Source organism: Lactuca virosa, chromosome 6 (genome assembly GCF_052849685.1).
Source record: "Lactuca virosa cultivar CGN04683 chromosome 6, Lactuca_virosa_CGN04683_v6, whole genome shotgun sequence".
Classification (NCBI taxonomy): Eukaryota; Viridiplantae; Streptophyta; class Magnoliopsida; order Asterales; family Asteraceae; genus Lactuca; species Lactuca virosa.
The window spans coordinates 3,749,904-3,769,337 of NC_136431.1; the positions used below are offsets into that span (position 1 = coordinate 3,749,904).

A 19,434-nucleotide genomic window follows, 5' to 3' on the forward strand; every position below is an offset into this window, starting at 1 on the left:
TTTCTTTTCCTTTTAGATTTTCCTTTCCTTTATCCGTTGATTCTTTCTTAGGAGGAACGTAATTGGGATTTTTGGATTCCCAGTGACGTTTTCGCTCATTCAGATTCCTTGCGTATCTTTGATTTCTTAAGCGTTTCTGTTCAGCTAACTCCTTCTGTGATTTGTGGATATTGAAGCCAGCCTTTGGCTTCTCCTTTTTACTCTCGGTTGTATTTGTTGGAACAGTTGGTTCTGTCATCGGTTCTTCAGGGATTTCTTTAGTTCCACTTGTGCTTGGTTTGTCAAAACTTGAGGGTTTGTTGATGGGTTCAGCAACATATCTTCCTTTAACCCTCCATAAAGTTTGCTCAGATAAGCCCACAGTTTCGTCTGCATTGTCAATAGGGGCAGACCAGAAATAATCGTCACATCCTTCAGCATTGTCTTTGTCGACCAAGATCTTTAATTCTGCCGTTTGTTTAGCAGTGACCCCTGTAACTGCATATACCTGATTCGGCACAGTTTGAACCTTTTGATAGACCATAGCTTTTTCCTTGAGTTTCTGTGGCATTTCTTTCGACAAGCGAGCAAATTCAACCAAATTTTCAGAAATGAGGGGTTTTTCATTCTCGGTTTCACTCTTCATGAACTCAGAGCAATCAATTTCGTCTTCTACTGAGATTTCACTCATCTCACTTTCCTCATCAAATTCAGACGTATTATCTAAGTTCATTTTATTTTCTGAAGTTAATTTCGCATTTGATGAGTCAAAGGATTGAATAGTTTCAGACTTAATTTTAAACCTATCATTTTCATCTAAAATATTCTTGAGCATACATCTGTGTTCCTTAGAATCGATGAAGGTTTCTATCTTGTCTAGTCCTATTTTGTAAGACATGGATGTCTTTTCTGATGATACTACTTATTCACATTCTGCTATGACCTCATCCTCCTTAAATTCAAGGAAGGGTAACATCATCTTATGAATCTTCTTTCCTATCTCACAACTTAAATGCAATTGAGCAATATTAAAGTATAAACGCTTAGCAATTAAACAAAAAACATTTCTTTGTTTTAAAAACTTTAAATTGTCTCTTTGTAAATAAAAACTTTCATCCCTAGCCCTAATTAACTCTGCCTCCTTCAGCTCAATCCACATCCTTCTCTCTTTACTTTTTGAAGACACCCTGCTGAGTTGGTTAGTTAGGTTAGAATTCGCTAAGCGAGTTTGCATGAGACTACCACTTAAGTTAGAAAATTTAAATTTTAATTCATTTAATTCTTCTTCGTAATTTGTTATTGGAACTTTAAGTGATTCAAGGATGGATTGTACCTTTTTGATCAACCGATCACAGTCGTTGATCTTCTCACTCACCGGCTTGGCCGCAAAACACTTGTCCTCAGTCAGGTTCGGTTCCTCACTAGCACTTTCGGTTGATGAACCAGCTGTGACAATTAAACACCTTCCATCCGAACCTACTTCCTTTGCCACATAAGCCTTTCCATGAGTGGGCTTTCTCACCTCTTCATCTTCAGAGTCGGTTGACCAAACTTCAACGCCACCGAACTCATCTTTATCTGCATTTTCCTGCACAATTAAGGCATTCATATAACTATTAGTAGCCTTCTTTTTCTTGATCTCTTCCAACTTGCGCATATAGTACGCCTCATCATCTTCACCATCTCTTTTCTCAGCCATTTTCCTTAGCATGCAATCTTTGGCAAAGTGGTTCTTGTCGTGACAATAGTTGCAGTCGAACCCAGAGTCTCCTGCAAGTTTGCTCTCCTTCTTGTCTTCATCCTTTTGAGAAGAGACCTTCGCTTCGTCCTTTACCTTCTCAGAACTGTAACTTCCCTGCCAGTTTCGATTCTTGTTGACAGGAAATTTTCTTCGTGCAAACTTCTTTGGATTGGTGACCATCATAGCATACTCTTCGCTTGTAAGATCACACTCAGACATATCAGACTCTTCTTCTTCTTCTGCAATGCTTTTTCCTTTGGAGACAAGCGCTAACGATCCCACACCCGAAACTACCTTCGCTTCTTTGGTGACTACACTCTCATGGGACTTAAGTATTCCCACAAGTTTCGCTAGTGAGTAAGATTTAAACTGTTCATGCGCTTTCACGGTTGAAACCACAGCCATCCATTCTGGTCTCAGACCGTTCATGAAGGTCACCTTCTGCTCGATCAACTTTCTTTCTATTCCATGCTTGATCATCTTACTTAGGAGATGATTGAACCGATCGAAAGTTTGTATGAGTTTTTCTTCTGGTTTCTGTTCAAAAACTCCAAATTTTGACAGCAGCAAGGTTTGAATGGAGTGTTCCAGATCTTCATCAGTTGAATAAAGTTCCTTCAACCTATCCCAGATTTCTTTGGCCGTCGTGCATGATCCAACCAATCGAAAAGTGTCAGATTGCAAGGCGAATCTGATCATTCTCATGGCCTTCACGTTACACAGCAACTTGTCTTTCTCATCCTGTGGCATCTTCTCTACATCCGCCACAAGCTTGTTATATTCCTTTTGGGACTTAACTGTCGTGTTCGTTCCTGAATGAACAAACGGCCCAAGTGTGATAGCTTCCCAGATGAGATAGCCATTATCTTCAGATCCAACCATGTAGTCTTCAAAGTGATGCGCCCATACTTCATAGTCTTGAGTGTAGAGTATGGGTATCCTGGTTGTTGATCCAATGCTGTTTGAGATGTTGATGGGATTTGTTTGCGAATCTTCGTGAGACATGGTGAGCTGCTAGAATCAAACCTGTAAACTTGGGATTAGGGTTTTATCTGAAACAGAGTTGCCGTCGATACGAAGAAGACGGCTTCTATTTATACGATAAAAGCGGAACCCCTAAAGAATTCTGAATACAGAAGGAATGTGTATTGATCACACAGTCTCCTGCTCTGATACCAATTGTTAGAACAAAGTTCTTTTAGGATCGTTAGATTCTATGCAAACAAACAATTAAGAACGTAATCAAGAACACAAGAATGACTTTGAATATGTCGAATGATTAATATTTCAACACCTCAGAAGAGCTCGATTAAGAACTTCAACTGTAGAGGTGTTTAGGGTTACAAAACAATAAACGTTATTATCAACTCTAACTAATGCATACATGCATGCATATTTATAGTATAACCCTACTAGATAATCACAGATGGACAGACCTAACCCGGATACAAAACAAAAAGCCCATGACGCAACACAATTAAATCAACAAAAGTGGTGAGGAAATGACGGAGAGACAAGATCTTTTTTTATGCATAAAGTATTTAAAACAGAAAAATATATTAATGGGTAGTTTGGTCATTTTATATACATTTAACTTTTATTTTCTAACTGCGTTTGCCATATGGACCTCGAATATTTCAAACTCGCAAGGACCAATCGTGTTCAAAATTCTCGATAAAGACCTTATAGTGGTTTTTCCCCAACAACAATAACCATTTATATAAATTTGTCTTTACATATATATTTTAAGATTCCGAAAACTAATAATGAATACTTCTACAAAAATAAAATATATAATTTCCAACATCTATTTTTTAAATATTAATTATTATTTAGTTTTGCTAAGATAAGCCTTAGTGATTATGAATATGTATCCATAATTGGACAAAGAGTTTTTAACCAAAATGGGGTTATTGAAAAAAATATTTACCAATCTAGTGTAGTTTGAAAAATGTTTACCAAAATAGTGTTTTTTTTTTTTATTTTTTTTATTTTTCAATATTTCTTATTGTTTTTCTATTTATTTAAAATATCGGCTTTATTACTTTTTTTTTATTTCAGTTTTTTTACTATATATATATATATATATATATATCATTTTATTTTATTATTATTATTATTATTTTATTATTTTTTTTACTTTTATTTAATATACATTTAACATTATCTCTTATTTCAAGATCTCGATTATATCTTTTTTAGTTTTTAAAATAATCACCATTAGAATAAAATAATATACTTATCTATTTTTCTTTACATATTTCCATACAAAAATTAACATTTTTGAACTAAGGCCTATATCTAATATTTGAAGGCATAACGATTCAAACTGTTTAATAAAAAATAATGTTTTAGAAAGCAATGTAAGGGAAAAGACTTTTGGATTATTCGACTTCAAAAGTGTTGTGGAAAGAAAAAGTAACTGATATTTAAAAAAAAAAGTAAAAAAGTAAAAAAAACGAAGAAAAAAACTGATATTTAAAAGAAATATATAGTAAAAAAGTAAAAAAGTCGATATTTTAAATAATGCATGTTATGAATAAGACATGTATGTACAGTAAAAAAACTGATATTTTAAAAAAATAAACTGATATTCAAAAAAATATATATAGTAAATAAACTGAAATAAAAAGAAAGTAAAAAAGCCGATATTTTAAATAAATAGAAAAAAATAAGAAATATTGAAAAAAAAAAAAAGAAGAAAAACACTATTTTGGTAAATATTTTTCAAAATACATTATGTTGGTAAATATTTTTTTCAATAACCCCATTTTAGTTAAAAACTCATTGGACAAGAATGGTCCAACCCTAGTTCCCCACCAAGGGAGCATATACTCAAATAATTTTTGAGATCTTCTTGTAGACCCGAAACAATCTCTACATTAACACATGCAAATAACATCACACGAAATCTTATTAATGGATCTAGAAATTAAGTTAAAATACTTTTTTCTTATTGTTCATAAATCGTTTTATTCCGTAAATGGTTATCAATCTGATAAGCTATTCATATGTTTTACTAAATTGATAAGTTAATTAATTAAATGTTAAAAAAGTTTTAAAAAAATCGCTATTCAAAAATAACAAGGATTAATAGAAACATCCAACCATTATTTATAATAATTGATATAAAAATATATAACTTTATTGAATAAGTGTTTAATCATATATATAAATATTATAAATTTAACCTTTTTCATTATTCTTAACAATTTTAGCTTTTATATATTTTTATACATTATTTGAGACATGTTTATTTTGTACTTTTAATATGATAAATATAAAAATAAATGAAATAAAATGACTTTTTGAGCACCTTCCCGGTTGTCCACAAATTCTTAAAAACTAAAAAGCCATATGCGTCTTATAACCAGTCGCTATCCATCTGATGAATTTCATCATACGTTAGAGAGGTAAAAGAAGGATCCTTTTGATTACTATATGCATATCATACTCGATCTAGGCTTCCTTCGATTTCTAGTTATATAAGGTACTTTCATCGCGTCTTTCTTTATCGTGAATTATGAAATTCATAACTTGAATTTACGAGTAATCGAGTTTGATTCCTTTACGCGTTGCATTTTCTTGAGATTTGAGTTACATCGCAAACAAATTTACTCGTAACAATTGGGTTTTGGATTCTATTTTTTTCTTCTTTACTTAGAGTTCACTTGTTCTTCGACATTCGTTGCTTATGTTTGTCGTTTAAAGCTACAATTGTTAGCTTCATTCGTTACTTAGATCAAATCCTTTAGTTTGATTATTTCTTTCGGCTTCTTCAAAGCGTTTTTGGGTTGTTTTGCTTTTGGATATTTAGATTTTTTGACCGAAAGGTTGGCAGAATACCCAATTTGACTACGGAAACGCAATCGTCGCAACTGGTACAAATGATTTTATCTTAGTTAATTTGACTAAAATCGAAGAAAAAAGATAGACGAAAATTTCAAATTATAGTTACGTGATTGATAAATTCTGTATTCCAGCATGTAATTGAAAAAAAAAGTGTTACATTTTTCTCCATTTTGACCCGAAATTTGTGATTAATGCCAGCTATAGATTTGTGGTTACCCCTGATTTGACATTGTTTAGCTCATAGTTTTTCATTTGAGTTCACATGAAGACTCTTTTTACTTCCTTTTTCATATATATATATATACACACACACACATTGACTAATAGGAGGTGATATCCTAATCTTTTTCTTCTATTTTACTTTCAGAATTTTGTATCCATTGAGAGGTTTTGAGCTACAGAAGGATATATTTGGTATTTGAGTTTTGAGCAACTGTGTCTACAAAACTGCAAAATCTCAACTACATAATTTTTTTCTTCTTAGTTTTGAACCTGAGAACACAAATCTTTGTGCGTTTTAGCAAAAAAATTAGAATTTTAGGAATTTGGAAGTGAAGAGAAAGGGGGTTGAATTTTGAATGGATCATATTCATTCGACTTGTAGAGAAGAAGATGTTGATTTTGATCTTGAGAGTGGCACTGGTGTAATTTATAGCAACAAAGATCCTGGTTTGGATGCAAAAAAAAGTTTATTGAATCCATCAAACATCAATGCAGAGAATAATGTAAATTCTACAGGGAAGAAGATGGGAAAAGAAAAGGGTAAAAAAGGTACAAATGCAAAAAAACCACCTAGACCTCCTAGTCCTAGAGGCTTTTCTTTGGATTCTTATGATCAAAACCTCATAAAAGAGCTAGCTCAACTTGCCATGATCAAAAGGGCGAGAATTGAGCGCATGAAAGCACTCAAGCAAAAGAAAGCATCATCATCATCATCATCATCATCATCATCATCATCATCACATGCAGCCTTTTTTGCCATGCTTTTTACCATCATCTTCTTATTAGTCATACTTCTTCAAGGTAATTGATTTTTTTTTTTCTTTTCAAGATTGAGTTAATTTTTTGTTTAAATTTTGCAAACTACGATTAGTAGAAAATAGGATTAAGTGTACTTTTATTTATTAGTTTATTATAGCATCCTACTTTTATTTCTTCCTATTAGAGCATTATACTTTGAAACTATACCCAATTATAGAAATGTCACCAAAATAAAAAGCTATATTCACTCATATAGCTGTCTACATTTGTCAAAGTACAATGCCTTAATAAGAAAAATAAAATTCCAAGCACAATCTTGTAATAATATTTAAAAAGTAATCATATACATAGATGTACATTGTTATTTCTTGCATGTACCTTTACCTATATATATATATATATATATATATATATATATATATATATATATATATATATAATTGTTAAAAAGATAAGATGATAATGTAAAGAAAGGGGAAGATATCGATATGTGTTCATATTCCAATATCTTTTGACTTAATGTCTTTGTTGTTTTGTTTGTGAGGGATAGGATAGTAATTTGGCATCTTATAAGCTGCCCTACATGTGACATGGCATTCAAATTTGGCATGACATTACATGTGACACTTTTTAACCACCTGAATGCTTCCTACCCTACAAACACACAAAAAAAAAAAAAAAAAAAAGTTTTTTGAATTTGTAGGGCATTCAAAATTTGGCTTAACATCACACGTGACACTCGAGTGCATAACAATCCTTAATCACATGAATGCTTCATAGACCATAGTACCCTACATGGAAATATATATAGTAAGGGTAAAATGGTCAATGTGAAACCACCCAAGTAAAATGAATCAATAATATTTGCTTACAATTTTTCAGGTCGAAATTCAGGTGTAGCTTTTCACGGTTCTCCTCAAATGGCTCAAAATAGTTCAATATTTACACGAGATCACGTACCATATGTAGAGTAAATAATGCTACTTTTTATTTTATTTTATTTTATTTTTTTATTTAAGAAAAAAATAATTTATAAAAGAAATATGATTGTAGCAAAAGAGGTAGGTGTTAATTTTTCTTCTTTTATTTGTAAAGCTCTGAAATAATCAAGTTCCGGTTTTTGTACAAGTAAATGGTTGGTGTGGGTGAAAAGACTGTTTTACCCTTGAAGTTTGTAAGAACTAAGAAGGACGTGGCTAGCATATTATAAGATGCATGTGCATATGGTTACAGATGCATACAAAAACAATAAATGAAGCTTGATGGATATTATTGAGACTTGGAAAGTGATTTGCTCTCATGGACTCTGACTACTAGAGAAATAGCATATGCATATCGCTCTCTGTACTGAAAATAACATATTCCTACATAAAAATTCGTTAAATTATCTCTTCTCTTCATCAGATATAAAACAATCAATCATTAATCATATGCAAAAAAACTCAAAGTGAGATGTCACGATGAATCCATAATAAAAATGTTAATTGCTTTATAAGAAATTAACAGATACAAAAACAATGCACAGATGCTTGCAGTTCCGTTTTCATCAACGAGACTGAAGGCTTTTGTATAAAAAATTGTGAAATATCTTTTTTTGTACAAGAACACAATTAGTCACTTGTTGTAAACAAGGAAGAAGTGTCGTTGGATTATGTGAAGTAGTATAAACCAGATTGGTCCGTTGATTTTAGGGCAAGTAGGAAGACTTACAATATGGTTCATGGAATCTTAAATATAATGTTTTTTTTTTCTTATAACCAAAACACCTTAAAGCCTGCTAAATCAAATATGTAATGAGTTAATAGGTTGTATTTGGACAAACGGGTGTACATTAGAGGTGCACAAATCGGTTCGGTTCGGTTCGGTTCGAGTCAGCAAAGGTCAAAACAGGTTTGAGTCAAAACATAGTTTGGTTTCATTTTAATTTTGAAGTTTTTGGCATGACTTGGATTTAAAATTATTTTCTAATTCTTCAAATGTGTTGACTATTGATGACAGAAAAAACCGATGCACCTGGTCCAGTTAATGGTTATTAGTTCTCCAATCCATATATATCCGTCTCAGGCCCATCGGGCGGGTATTTCGGGTCTTGGAACTGAAACCGAAATTTTAAATGTCTTTTTTTATTCTTCCAATATGTTGATTATTGCTCACAGAAAAAACCCTTTGCTCATGTTTTATTGTTTTTTCCTTATGTGGCTGAGAGAAATTAGGCTCCAAGAAACGTTCATTTTTTTTTTCTTTATGCGACAATCAGCTCCAAGAAACCTTTGTTAGCAAATCGATCACATAATCGTGTCCAAGAAACAATTGTGTTCAATCACCTACATTAAAGAGTAATGGAGAATTGTCATTGTAAGAACTTAAATGAGTTATAATCATATATTTTTGTAACTGTTTCTTTGCTTAATTTCATTTGCAAACTAATTCACATCAATACAATTGGCTAGGGATGTGCTACAGTTGATACAATTGGCAAACTAACTCACAGTTGCAAACTAGTGTTATGCAGTTGGCAAACTAATTCACATTTGCAATCTAGTTGAATTGGCCAAGAAAACATCCAATAAGTTTCGGGTATTTTTTACAAGTACCAAACATCCCCTTTTAGACATTTTCTTTACCAAACAACCCCAGTTTTGAGTTATTTCCGGTTCCCGAAGCAAAGATCCAACAAATTCCGGTCATACCGGTTTCTTATGAAATTTAAACGGTACCATAACCGAAACCGAACCGGAATCGGTTCCTTTGTATCGGTTAGGTCTTTCGGTTCCAGGGAAAATCATTTTCAATTTTCGGTTATTTCGGTTCCGATCCGGTTCGAACTGATTCCGGAACCGAACACATCCCTATTCCACGTGGATGTGGACAACCTACAAGCATCTGTCTAAATGGTCAATAGACTGCAAACTCGTATTTTGGATTTTATTTAACACGTGATGAACTTTTATGACTACATGAATAGTTCTTCAAAATTCTAAGGTGTTGTTTGGTTCGTAGAATGTTGCTGAATGAATTTGAATTGGAATTGGAAAATGAATCTGACAGGAATTTGAATCCAATTCCATATGCTGTTTGGTTGGCAGGAAATGGAATTGGAATTGGAATTAATTCCAGATTCTGTTTGGTTCGCAGGAAATAGAATTAGAATTCATGTAAAATGACATAATTACCATTTTTGTCTGTTTTGCTTAGTTTTACATTGTTTTCTAACTTATACGTAAAGATACATTTTGAAAATTATAAAAACAGTAAAATTTCGGCGGTGGTGGCAGTGGTGGTGGGGGCAGTGGTGGTGGTGGCGGCGACAGTGGTGGGTGGCGGTGACGGTGGTGGGTGGCGGTGACGGTGGTGGTGATGATGGCGGTGACATTGATTGTGGTGGCGGAAGTGGTGGTGATGGTGGCAGTGGCAGCTGGTGGCGACAACGATGGCGGTGATGGTGTTGGTGGTGGTAGTGGTGGCGGTGGTGGTAGCGGCGATGGTGGCAGCGTTGGTAGTAGTGGTGGTAGAAGTGTTATTAGTGGTGGTGGTGGTAGGTATTGACATTGGTAGTGGTGGTGGTGGCGGCGACGACGGTGGTAACGACGACGATGGTAGTGGTGGTGGCGTCAGAGGCAGTGGCGGTGAGTGGTGGCGGCGGCGGCGGTGATGATGGGTAGTGGTGGCGACGACAGTGGTGGTCATGGCGGTGGTAGTGGTGGTCGGTGGCGGCGGCGGCGGCGGCGGCGGTGGTGGCAATGGCGGCGGTGGTAGTGGTTGTGGCGGCAGCGGTGGTGGTGGTAGTGGTCGGTGGGGCGGCAGTGGTAGTGGTGGTGGTGGCGGTGGTGGTGTTCAGTGATAGTGGTGGTGGTGGGTTTTTTGATAAGTACAAGGGGTATTTTTGTAATCTGCCACTTTCCTTGATGAGAAGGAATGTTTTCCATCCAACTTTGGAAGGAATTCACTTTCCACCATATGGTGGAAAGTTTATTTCATTTAGGAATCCTTTTCCCTCCTCTAAGTCCAACCAAACGCATGAATTCGAGGGAATTGAAATCTTTTTCCCTCGAATTACATTCATCTTCTGCCAACCAAACGCACCCTAATAGAAATTTAAGTTATTTTAAATTAGAGATTTTGAAGGATGGTATTCTTTTCCTGACAAATGGTTTTTATATGCTTATTGTTATTGGTTAATGAACTTATGACGACAAAAAAAAAGTAAATTAATAATTATATTTACAACTGCTACTAAACTAGTAGAATTTAAGGTACCTAAAAAACATATTCCTACAGTCGTTTTGGAAAAAGCAGACATTCTGTAGTATATGATATGTCGTTCCTACAGTCGTTTTGGAAAAAGCAGACATTCTGTAGTATATGATATGTCGTGTGTTGTGCTTGCAAAGGCCAAGGATGTAAACTAAATTGCCAACATTTCAATGGGATGCTCTTACTTCTTTGATACAGGACCTTCAGCTTCAGTCGACTCCAGACCGTTTGGGGTGGACTATTGACGTGTCTGATTCTTTCTCTGTCTCTTCAGCTCGTGCTTTTTTGGATAATGGGATGTTGTTCACGGGTGGATATGAAACTAGATGGAATAATTGAGTTCCTATCAAGTTGAACATATTCATTTGGAGATTGCGGTTATATAGTTAGTATTCCTACTAGAGAGAAACTTTCTCATCGAGGCATTACGATTGATTCGATTTTACACTGATGTTGAGACTATTGATCACCTTTTTGCAGGTTGTAGCCAATTGATTGAGATATGGACCTGTGTTGCTATTTGGTGGGGTGTTCAGTCTCCTCAACATTTTTCCATTGATTCCCTCCTTTCATGGTCGAATTCTATTTCCCTTAGAGGTGGAATTCGTCAAGCTTTTGATGCGGTAATTTTGACCACTTTATGGTGTTTATGGAATTTTCACAATTCCGTTATTTTTGGATTGGCTTTGCCTAGGAAATCGGTTATTTTTGATGAGGTGATAGATAGGGCTTTCTTTTGGATTTCCAATAGGTGTAGCAAAGCTAAAATAGGTTGGACTTCTTGGTTACATAACCCTCTTTTAGCCTGTAATATGTTGTGGTGTCTTTTTTCTAGCTTCTTACTAGTTTTATTTAAAATTTCCGCCGTTCAAAAAAAAATCGCCAACCTTTCAAAGGTTCTGGTTAAAGAGGGATTTCATGATATAAAACGTTATTACATTAGGGGTCTTTAGGTATGGTTAAAATATCGTTCACGGATTGGATGTTTGAAATTTAAACAAAATAATGAGACTAAGTAGTACTTCACAGAACTCCAACCGGTCACAAAATCATTTATGGTGGATAAGAGAATGGTATGGATTGATATTGAAGGGCTTCATTTTAATGCTTGGTCACCTAAAGCTTTCCAGAATATATCGAGTAATTGGGGCACAGTCGTGTGTATGGAAGAGGAAAAGGAAGTGAATATTGCATGGAGTAAGGTATGTATTCAGACTAAGGGTACACACATGATTTCTAATAAGTGTTGGGCAACTGTAAATGGGATGGTGTATCTGGTTCGGATAAAGGAAACTTTTGCATGGTGTTCTAATGATGAGAGCCAAGATGTTGGGTGTAAGAACCTAGAGTTTTTGTATAAGTATTTTAGGGTGTTATTATGTGGTTAAGGGCATTTTGGTCCTAATGACGATATTTGAGTTGTAGAATGGTATTAAGTGCTTATTTATATGTTTGCTTGATGTTTGAAGTAATGGTATAAGTTGTTATGTATGTAGAAAAGAATGGGAATTGATATGTATAAGATATGGGTGTTGAAGTGTCTTTAAAAAGGGCATGAAAGCTGATTCCATCTATACCACGACGCGGTGGCTATGGTGCCGCGACATGGTGGACGAGGCAGTGATTTAGGTGAAAATTTGGCATAAGTCGAGGGCAATGTACTTTGCACCGCGACATGGTAATATAGGGTAACGCGGTGTGGTGGTCATTGTAGGATGCTATTATGAATTGTCACCGCACCATAGGTTTGAGAGATCGCGGGGTCACTTGAAGGCACCAGGACGTTGTAAGGGGCTTGTCGCTGCGTGGTTTCGAGAGCAGATTAAAGATATGTTAGGGTTCATTCTCGAACCAAAACACCTACAAACCTTTAGAGAGTGAAGCTCCGACAATTTTGAAGGAGGAAGAAGGTCTAGTGGGGATGTAGAGTGGAAATTGTAGGGATTGATCACTATAAGCTCCTAAGGTAACCTTTTCTTCTTCAACCAAGCTTGTAGAGCTTTAATGGTGTTTTTGGAGTTTGAGTTGGATATGAAAGATTACTCTTAGATAACTTGCTATTGATGTTTAATCAAGTGTTTAGAAGCTTACTACAAGGTCTTTATGGAGATTCCATGATTGAATCCATGTTTTGATTACTAGGGTTTCAAACCCTAGTTTTGGGAAAAGCATGAAGTGGGGAATATATGTTAAGAACTAAACAGATTAAGTGTAGAGAAGCTAAATTTGAGTAGTCTAGCAATCTGATTAACAAAAGATTCTCAAGGTGAAGTTTTACCCCAAATATGAGTTTTTTGCTAGAGCTTCAATTAAGCTATTAATGGTTTAAGATATTTAAAAGGGCTTAATATTGGATTGATATAGGTTGTGGCCAAGGAGGATTTGGAGTTCTCCAAAAGAATCGTTAAAGAAGCTTGAAAGTATCTTGCTATTCTCTTCAAAAGAGGCGAGTTATAACTTTCATTATAATATGATTTTGTGAAGTTAGATTTGATGTTAAAGTATGGATGTATGAATAAGTGATAAGAGATAATTTCTTTGCTAGAAAGTAGCATGTTTTGATGAAATATGGTTATGCTTGTCAATTGATCAAATGAGACTATATGAACGAAATGTTAGTCATGATATTATGTGCACATGTATGTTATTGAATAAAAGATATGGATCCAAAGAAAGAAGATTGTCTAGAGTTTTTGCATGGAAACGACATAGATGATAGAAACCGGTTAATTGTTTATCGGTGAGAGTAGAGAGGAAAGGTCACATTATGTGATCGACATAGTCATTTATGTGACTAGTTAGATATGTGAAGTACGTGAAATAAGAAATTGTTTTATGTATGTCATGATATTTTATAAATCACCAGAACTATTGTCTAATATATGTTGTTTCCATGTATTTCAGGTTCAGGTAGCAAGCCCTAGTGAGAGTGAACTTAGGGGTCGTTTGATATGGTGTCTAACTGGGTCCAAAGAGGGACTGGGTCCATAAAGAACCAATTGGCATGTTTGATAGAGATTAGAGATGTAGGGACTCGGTCCAATATGTGGACTTGGTCCAATAAAAATACCAAACTCGGTCCTTGCTTTCTATTTGATGGACCGAGAAAAAAAAAAACAAAAACCATGTTTGCCCTATTTATGTTGCAACAATCTTCTGATTTCATCCCCTCCCCACGATAACCTCCCCTCGAAGAAGCAACAACAACTCCATTCGTGATCAAAAGCAACAGCAGGAGCAAACATGATCAACAACAACAGGAGCAATCGTCCACGTTCTTCCTTTATTCCTTCCATCAACAGGTACCGTCCATCAACAACAAACGTGATCAACACAGTTGCCTTCCTTGTTTCCCTCCTCTTTATCATTCTCTCTCTACATATAATATTTGATCTTAAAAACATACATACGTCTGCCTTTTTGTTATTGTTATTATAAATGTTGAACACAAACATAGTCATTTATTTGTCAAATATAGGTTCATATATAATTAAATTCTAGCAGTCTATCTATGATTTTTGTTTGTTTTTTGGCTGTTATTTATTTTATTGTTGTTGATATTACATAGCTATTAAATGATAGATTCCATTTTATGTGTATGTGTGTATATTTGTGCGTGTTTGTATATATATATATATATATATATATATATATATATATATATATATATATATATATATATATAAATGATAGATTCCATTTTATGTGTATGTGTGTATATTTGTGCGTGTTTGTATATATATATATATATATATATATATATATATATATATATATATATATTTGTGTATATGTGTGCAATTTTGTGTGTATATTGGTGTATACATTTGTGTAACATGTTTGTGTGTGTGTGTATATATATATATATATATATATATATATATATATATATATATAGTTAGGTTCAAATGTTTCTAGCAATTATTGTGTGCCTAAATGCACCAATCACAAATTAGCAAATAATTAAATAATTAATTAAATAAAAAAGGGCATTTATGGTTTTTTGCACTTACAATTAAGGAAACAAAATAAATATATGTTGACCTAATATTTTTTATTTATAACCATCGATCATTCGTATCCCTCATCTTGCCACTGCTGTATCTTCTTCTTCCTCCCTCTCCATCATCAGCTTCATATTCCATCACCGAATGCCATCTCTTTCCAGCAATTTAGTCGCCGCTACCATCATCGATAAAGGGCACCTTCGGCTGTCGAAAAGGAGGTTTTTCAATTTTCAGCAACTCAAGTTTCGTCTAATATTTAATTGATCTTTTCCTTTGTTATAGTCGCACCACCATCAGAAAAAATAATTTTCTGCAATACCTAGCGTTAAGGTTTGTTTAATTTTCAATACACATTTTTTATTCCAAAATAAAGAGCTATAGCCCAAAATCCAAATTGCAAGACTTCACTATAGGTTGGACTTATAATTTACCATGAATCCTTTTGGATATGTTATACAATCACTTGTTGCAATATATGGGAAATTTCTGGTTTTTTTAATTAGATTTTTTTATTTGTGGTGGACCATAGCATTATTTGAAATCGAAAGAATTGATGCATATATGTTTTGTTGAAGTAGTCGATTTGTATGAGTTCTTTTAATTAATTTTTTTTTTGTGTATTATGAGATATCATTTTTTATATGTAATTTGGTAATGGTGTTCAAGGTATCCTTATTTTTAAATCTTTTTGGGTGGATTTAGTTCATTTCATTAATGATATTCTATAAAACATGATGATTTGAGTATGCCCTAAAGGTGTTTGACAAAATGCCTAGTAGAAAAGATGTGGGTGGAAACTCCACATTGATGAGTAATTGATAACACAGGTGGGATCGGCCATGGATGTGTGCAACCTGTACAGTGGAATGGTGATATAAAAGTGTGGAAATCTCACCTTCATCGACCCGAAATTAAACATCCAATCAGGTATGAAATTATACTTCTCAATATTCTAAGTTCACCAAATCGTCTTTATTACGACCGACCTTTATCATTGAAATTTTGAATTAAAAGTTTTAAATAGAAATTGTAAATTTGTGGTATTGGAGTTTCTTTTATGGGTTTCGTTATAAAAAATCAAAGTGGTTCACAAATGGATCATAGAATTTGTAATTTTTATGAAACTATACACATGGGGTTCGACACGATTGTTAATGTAAACACCTTCAATAATTTTATTTACAAACAATTTGGTTCTCAATTTTGATAATTTTAAGAATACATGTAAAGTTACAAAATACTAACCATAAATTAATGTCAAGAATTTTGAACGTCACTTATTCTAACAGAATATGATTTCCTCAGCATCAATTTAACAAAATGAATTAATAATGTCTACTACATTCTATCAGAATTTATAGTTTTTATTCTCTTAGAATACACTGAATTTTTTAATCTTTGAAAGTTGATTATGTTTTCTTTATGGATTTAGGAAGGGCTGCCATTGATGTGGAAAAGAAGGAAAACACGGAGAAAGAGAGTATTCTAGCAGAATGTATTCTGCCAGAATGTATAAATTGCCTATTAACAATAATATTCTTTCAGAATGGATTAGTATTTTTGTTAGATTTTGACGTTTTTTTTTTCTTTTTAACCATTCTTAGTTTTACTCTCTAAAAATAAATGTAATGCTTAAACCATTATTAGTCATATTTTTTCAGAATGAATATAATAATTGTTTATTCTTATTCTTTACGAATTAATGTAATTAGTGATTCTTAAAGAATAAAATCTGTATTCTTTAGAAAATGTTATTCTTGATAATATGTTGTATAACTCTTTAAGCATGTTAATTATAAAAAATATATTGAATGAACCATATTCTGCAAGAATAAAATCGAAAATATATTTAGTAGTTTATGTTTGACTCTCTGTCATTCTGACAGAATAAAATCGGTTAGTATTAGAAATTATAATAGAATTAAATTCGAATTAATTTTAAAAATACAGATTTAAAAAAAGGAAATTAATTATCCCTTAAAATCCGAAAATTTCCTTTTTTAATATAGGTTAATTGACCAAAACACCATTCTGTAGAAATTTGTGTGATTATATGGTACATGTTTCCCTATTGTAATATCATAGACCCTCAGATCATGACCACTGATTTTATTCATCCATTGGTGTAACACCCATAAAATTCAAGCCAATTTAAAACTTTTTAAAACATTTAAAATCATTAAGTTATTACAGTTTACTTTCAAAATAATTTAAACATTAGAGTATCCCCAGAATCAATCATGAAAATGTACGGATGTGCACGATCACGCCTTCGCCTTCCCGCGATCATCAGAATACCTGAAACAATAATCGATAAATGTAAGCTCGAAGGCTTAGTGAGTTAGCCCAAAATACCAACGCTATACAAATATAACCATATCATATAAATGTGTAAGCAAACAACATGCATAATGAGCCATCAGTCTGACTGGACCGAATCCCGGTCCTCAGTCTATCTGGACCGCTCTCCGAGCCCTCGGCACGTCTGGACCGCCCTCCTCGGGGCCTTCAGCCTATCCAGACCGCTCGCTGGGCCTTCAGCCTGACTAGATTTGCCCGACCCGGGCCTGCAGTCTACCCGGTCCGCCCAGGGTGTCTTGGCCTACTGCACACAGCAGGACCTGCCTCAACCCTTTCCCCAAACCAATAAACATGTGCACATAAATATCATACGCTAGCATGCAATAACAGATAGTCATACAGATCTAACTGATCTCTTACATAGTAACCATCCTACAACTAGGATATCAATCAAACAGATTACTAGCATAGCAACCATCCTAAACCAGAATGTAATCTAACATAACAACCATCCTAAAACCAAGATGAAATCTAACATACCAACCATCCTAAACCAGGATGTAATCTAACATAGCAACCATCCTAAACCAGGATGAAATCTAACATAGCAACCATCCTAAACCAGGAAGTAAATCATAAAGGGTCGGCCTTGGTGCCGTAGACCTTGTTGATATAGTGAGGAGAACTCACCTAACGTTGCTGAAGTCCTGCATATAAAACTCCAGCTGCTGGTTGACAGCTTCCCGAACTGTCAACATCAAACAATACCCAATTAATAATTGGTTCCAAGCCCAAGGTCCAACTCACACTCCAAAGGCCCAAAAGTCAAGTAATGGGCCAAAGCCCAACATGTGGCCCAATTTTCCAAATTGGGCCCAACCCTTCACATGGGCCTTACCTTAAGGCCCAACTACCCATTATGGTCCAAACTCTTGGTATTCCCATGGCCCAATATCCCATAATCATAAAGGTCCAATTATGGCCCATCTGTGGCCCAATTTTCCAAATTGGGCCCAAACCCCTTACATGGGCCTTGCCCTAAAACCCATTAAATTATTCTAGTCCATATGCTTGATTTTGGATGGACCATTAATAACCTAATCACCAAAGTCCAATAGGAAGGCCCAACTCAAGACCCAAGTGAAATTAGGGTTTTCACATGAAATGATGATTAAGGTTAAGTGTTCCTACTTAACCCATTAAGGACTTATTCCATTAAGGACTTAATCCATTAAGTCCAACATTGCTTTAGATTAGTTTACCAATGATTATTAATTAATAATTTAAGTTTAATAAATAATCCCGATACGGGTCCCGATCAGTCCCAAAATTAGGGTTTCATGACATTAGGGTTTTCCAAGCCCTAATTAGGGTTTCCTACCCACATACTAGCCCATAAGGTAAATGGTTGGGATTTTATGTCACTTGGGCTTCATTGGGACCATTAGGGTTCCTTTGGGCCTATTAAGGTTTCATTGGTCCCACTTTGTCCAAACATCCCAAACGGGTCAAAACGGAAACGAAGCACACCGCCACCCAACACGGCGGTTAGTGGCGGCAGCCACCACCTCACGATGGTGGTGACGAATTTTCTTTTCATCATTCCATTTTGTTACAATTACAATGCTGAAAACCAAAATAGCACGCACACACTAACACACACTCACACACACACCTAAAACCATTGCAAAACACGCACACAGCCGCCACCACGCGGCGGCTGGTGGTGGCAGAGCAGCAAAGGCGACGATTACCACCATGGTTGGCAGCCATGGTGGCCTTCCTTGGTTTCCAGGCAAACCAACGCCATAACACGACCTTGACTGGACCACACCCGAAGGTACACACACAAATCCCGGAACAGTTACACCACCACCCACCTAGTGGTTCACGGTGGTGGCAGTGGCTGAGCTTGGCGGCAGCAACACGATGGCATCATCTACGGATTGGAAGGAGGTGAGGGCAGGCGTTGGAGTCCATAGCGAACAATCATCAAGCTGGTCGTCGGCATTGGCGGCGGCTTCGTCTTCAACAACTGGGTACAACGGCGGTTGTAATGCAGCAGTGGACTAAGGTGGTGGTGACGGTTGGAATGCGGTCATCCTAGAAACGACGGCAGCGGCAGCGGCAGCCTCACTTCGGTTCCCGGTGGCCCTCAACGCCAACAGCAAGAGCTCCAAGCGGTTCATCCGATTCCTCGCATCGTCTGGCGGCTAGGGGTGGCGCTTCAAGGCAAGGCAGCCGCAACTTGAGAGCAACAGCAGCGGCGTAGGGCACCTACTCGAGTCCCCGTCGGCAGCTCTGTCTTCATCAACATGG

The 19,434-nt window shown here is 35.3% G+C and overlaps 1 protein-coding gene across 3 annotated transcripts; it reads left to right on the forward strand.

Moving 5' to 3' along the window:
• The first annotated feature begins 5,047 nt into the window (after positions 1–5,047).
• LOC145118904 (uncharacterized) lies at positions 5,048–7,940 on the forward strand. Of its 3 annotated transcripts, none has more exons than XM_079054558.1 (3): positions 5,048–5,133; positions 5,940–6,595; positions 7,436–7,940. In XM_079054558.1, the coding sequence occupies exons 2-3, from the start codon at positions 6,151–6,153 to the stop codon at positions 7,525–7,527; spliced, it is 537 nt and encodes a 178-aa protein (XP_078910684.1). In that variant the 5' UTR covers positions 5,048–5,133; positions 5,940–6,150; the 3' UTR covers positions 7,528–7,940. The 3 variants fall into 3 exon arrangements, with proteins under 3 accessions (XP_078910684.1, XP_078910683.1, XP_078910685.1); XM_079054557.1 differs by having other exon boundaries at positions 5,065–5,210; XM_079054559.1 differs by lacking the exon at positions 5,048–5,133 and adding an exon at positions 5,252–5,601.
• The last annotated feature ends 11,494 nt before the right edge of the window (positions 7,941–19,434 follow it).